This window comes from Sceloporus undulatus, chromosome 5 (genome assembly GCF_019175285.1).
Source record: "Sceloporus undulatus isolate JIND9_A2432 ecotype Alabama chromosome 5, SceUnd_v1.1, whole genome shotgun sequence".
NCBI lineage: Eukaryota > Metazoa > Chordata > Lepidosauria > Squamata > Phrynosomatidae > Sceloporus > Sceloporus undulatus.
In genome coordinates this window covers 22,101,546-22,104,747 of record NC_056526.1, presented here as the reverse complement: position 1 = coordinate 22,104,747, position 3,202 = coordinate 22,101,546, and the positions used below count along the sequence as shown (strand labels likewise).

The window sequence follows — 3,202 nt, the reverse complement described above, 5'->3', positions numbered from 1 at the left end:
GTTGTGTGTGTCAAAGTTGTTTCAGACCTGTGGCCACCCTAAGGCAACCCTAACATGGGGTTTTCTTGGCAAGGTTTGTTCAGAAGAGGTTTGCCATTGCCTTTCCCCGAGGCTGAGTGCATGGGACTTGTTGTCCAATGTCCCCCAGTGGGTTTCATGGCCGAGCAGGGAATCGAACCCTGGTCTCCAGAGTCCTATATGTTCCCGGTTATTTGAAGGACTGTATCTCCCTGCAGTAGGGTCACTAGGGAAGTTTGGGGAATGGAGACTACACCAGGTGACACCCTAAGGGGCAGGTGACACCACGCAAACACCTGTATTTTGGCAGAAACATTGTGGCATTTACCCGTATCTCTTTAAAATGCTTTAAGAGGTGGTGGAAGTGAGGTGAAGCTCAGTGGGAGCTTTAATTTCAAAATTAATTTAAAAATTAAAAATATATATTTTTTTAAAAATGATTTTTTTAAAAAATATATTCATTTTACATTTTCTTTAAAAAGATTACTTTTTAATCAAATCTTCACTATGGATATGTAAATACATTTAGGTTGTGTGTATGATATTGTAATTGGAGGGTATAATTTACATTTTGCTGGCTGTTTATGTCACAACTATTAGCATGGCATTCAGTGGTATATGGGAATTAGGATTTAGGAGTAACGTTCCTGCAAAAAAAGCATGACTATGGATTCTGTATGGGGCAAATGGGAGGAGGCCAGTGGGGGGGTGGCCCTGTAAAAGCCTGTAAAGGGTCTTGAGATCTTTGGGGAGACTTTTCTCTCTCTCTCTCTCTCTCTCTCTCTCTCATAACATGCTCACCTTCTCAGTGGCTGCTGAAAGGTTCTGTGTTCGAAACACTTCACCATGCTGACTCTAGGGCCACGACAAACCTCAGCCAGAGAAGTTAAAATGGTGTCAAAGTGGATGATCTCTCCAGTGTGGATGCAGCCCAGTAAAGAATAGGAAAGGGAGGAAAGGAAAGCCCAGAGAGCCAAAGCAGGCTGGGATGTTGTACCATTTGATACAGTTTGTGTGTGTGTCTGTGTGTGCATAGTTTTATCTTTTTAAAACGTGTTTTGTTCTTTTAATAACTATCTGTTTTAATATGGTAATGATTTAATTCCTTGTTAATGGGTATTTTTTCCCCTATGTGTTTAATTGTACTGGGTTTTTTTAATGTTGTGGAGCCACATTGAGTCCCAGTTCTGGGGAAAGATAAATATAATAATAACAACAACAATAATAACAGCAAATATTATAATAAATAATTATAAATAAATATTATAAAATATATATATAAATACATATTGTAATATTTATATTATATTATAACAATATTTTGTATAAATATAATAATAATAATAATAACTAAAATGATAATATAATAAATATTAATAAATAAATATAATAAATATAAATATAATATTTATAATATAATAATATCTATATTATAAATGTAATATTATAATAATATTTATATTATGTTATTTTATATTATATTATTATATTAATATTTAATATTTATAAATAAATATTTATAAATAAATCTTACAATAACAATAACAACAACAGCAACAACAATAATAACAAATAATTATAAATAAAATATTTATAAATAAATATTATAATATTTATATTATATTATTATATTATATTATATTAATATTTAATATTTATAAATAAATATTTATAAATAAATGTTACAACAACAACAACAACAACAACAACAACAGCAACAATATATAATAAAGTAAGCCATAGGGTTTTACCTGAGATGGGTCCAGAGCCCTGGGCTTCTTCCCCCTTTGGCCCCTGGTCGAGAAGAGGCTTTGGGGGGGCTCTGGGGGCCCCTTGGAAGACCAAAGCATTGCTGTGTAAACCTGGGTTGGACTTCCTCCGGATGGCCAGGCGCCTAAAATTGCGAGGCTCAGACTCTTCCATCATGTCCCTTTCTCTTCAAGGCTCCCTGTGCAAAAGTCCACCATCCCTCAGAGCACCATCACAAGTTTGCAGAGGAGGAGTGGTTGTGGTTGTGGTTGTGGTGGCTGTTGCTGCCCCTGCTGCCCCAGTGCCTGCGTTCCAGCCCTTCTTTCTGGAGTGTGTGCTTCCAAAGCCATAACTCTTTCCTTTCTTCAGTCACTCCCTTTTTCTTTCGCCCCGCCTGGTAAAGAAACAGCCTGCAAGGGTTGCTGCTTCTCTTGCAGTGCTTCCCAAACTTTGGTTCAGGACTCCAGCTCCCAGAAGCCTCACTCAGCTTGGGCCCATAGGCAGGAATTGTGGGAGCTGGAGTCCTAATTATTTGGAGGAGCCAAGACTGCTTTTGCTTTCCTTAATGACTTAGGCGCCTCACCTGAGAAGGGAGGCAGGTGAGAGGTGGGGAAAAGCACCTTTTTGGACCCTTCCTCACTTGGACTGAGGCAGGCTTCTGAAATATATATATATATATATGGCTTTGTGTTGATGTGTTGTTGCTGTTGTTTTGACTTTTGTTTTTAATCTGAATTTTATGCTCATGGTTGGTTTATTTTATTAGTAAATTTCTTGAGACATTAATACATTAAATTAGTAAATACTTTTCTTTAATAATAATAATAATAAATGAATAAATTTCTTTACTTTCAGTGAGTCTCGAAGGTGCTCCAAGAACTCTCTACTACGTACTGATTCTACAAACACGGATATATCTTTAAATTAATTAAATGTATTTATTGTTATTAAGAAATAAATAAACACGCTACAAGATCTCGCTACGTACTGATTTGACAAACTAACACAGCTATATCTTTAAATCAATAACTGCATTTATTGATTTACTATTATTAATAAACAAATCTGTTTATTAATTCAAAGATATAGCTGTGTTAGTCTGTAGAATCAGTACGTAGCGAGATCTTATAGTGCATTTGAGACTCACTGAACGTAAAGGAACTGGCAACATGAGCTTTTGTAGACTTCAGTCTACTTCCTCAGATGCATTTCTTATTTATTAATTTTGATTCCTTTGTATGCAGCCTTTCTCCCCAAACAGGGACCCAAGGTGGCTCACCAGAGAAAAAACGCTTCAAAACCAAAAAGTGTTCTTGTGTGCCTTCCAAGCCATTTCCGACTTATGGCGACCCTATCCTGGGGTCTTCTTGGCAAGATTTGTCCAGAGGTTGGCCCTTGAGGCTGAGTGTGTGTGACTTGCCCAAAGTCACCCGTG

General features: G+C 36.6%; 1 protein-coding gene across 1 annotated transcript in view; it reads right to left on the bottom strand.

The window, feature by feature from the left end:
* Positions 1-2,131, bottom strand: part of FGD4 (FYVE, RhoGEF and PH domain containing 4) — a 128,381-nt gene extending 126,250 nt beyond the window's left edge. Inside the window, exon 1 of the mRNA XM_042466755.1 lies at positions 1,770-2,131. Within this exon, the coding sequence (XP_042322689.1) occupies positions 1,770-1,944 (175 nt within the window). The 5' untranslated portion in view covers positions 1,945-2,131. The remainder of the gene's footprint in view (positions 1-1,769) is intronic.
* Positions 2,132-3,202: the final 1,071 nt, after the last annotated feature.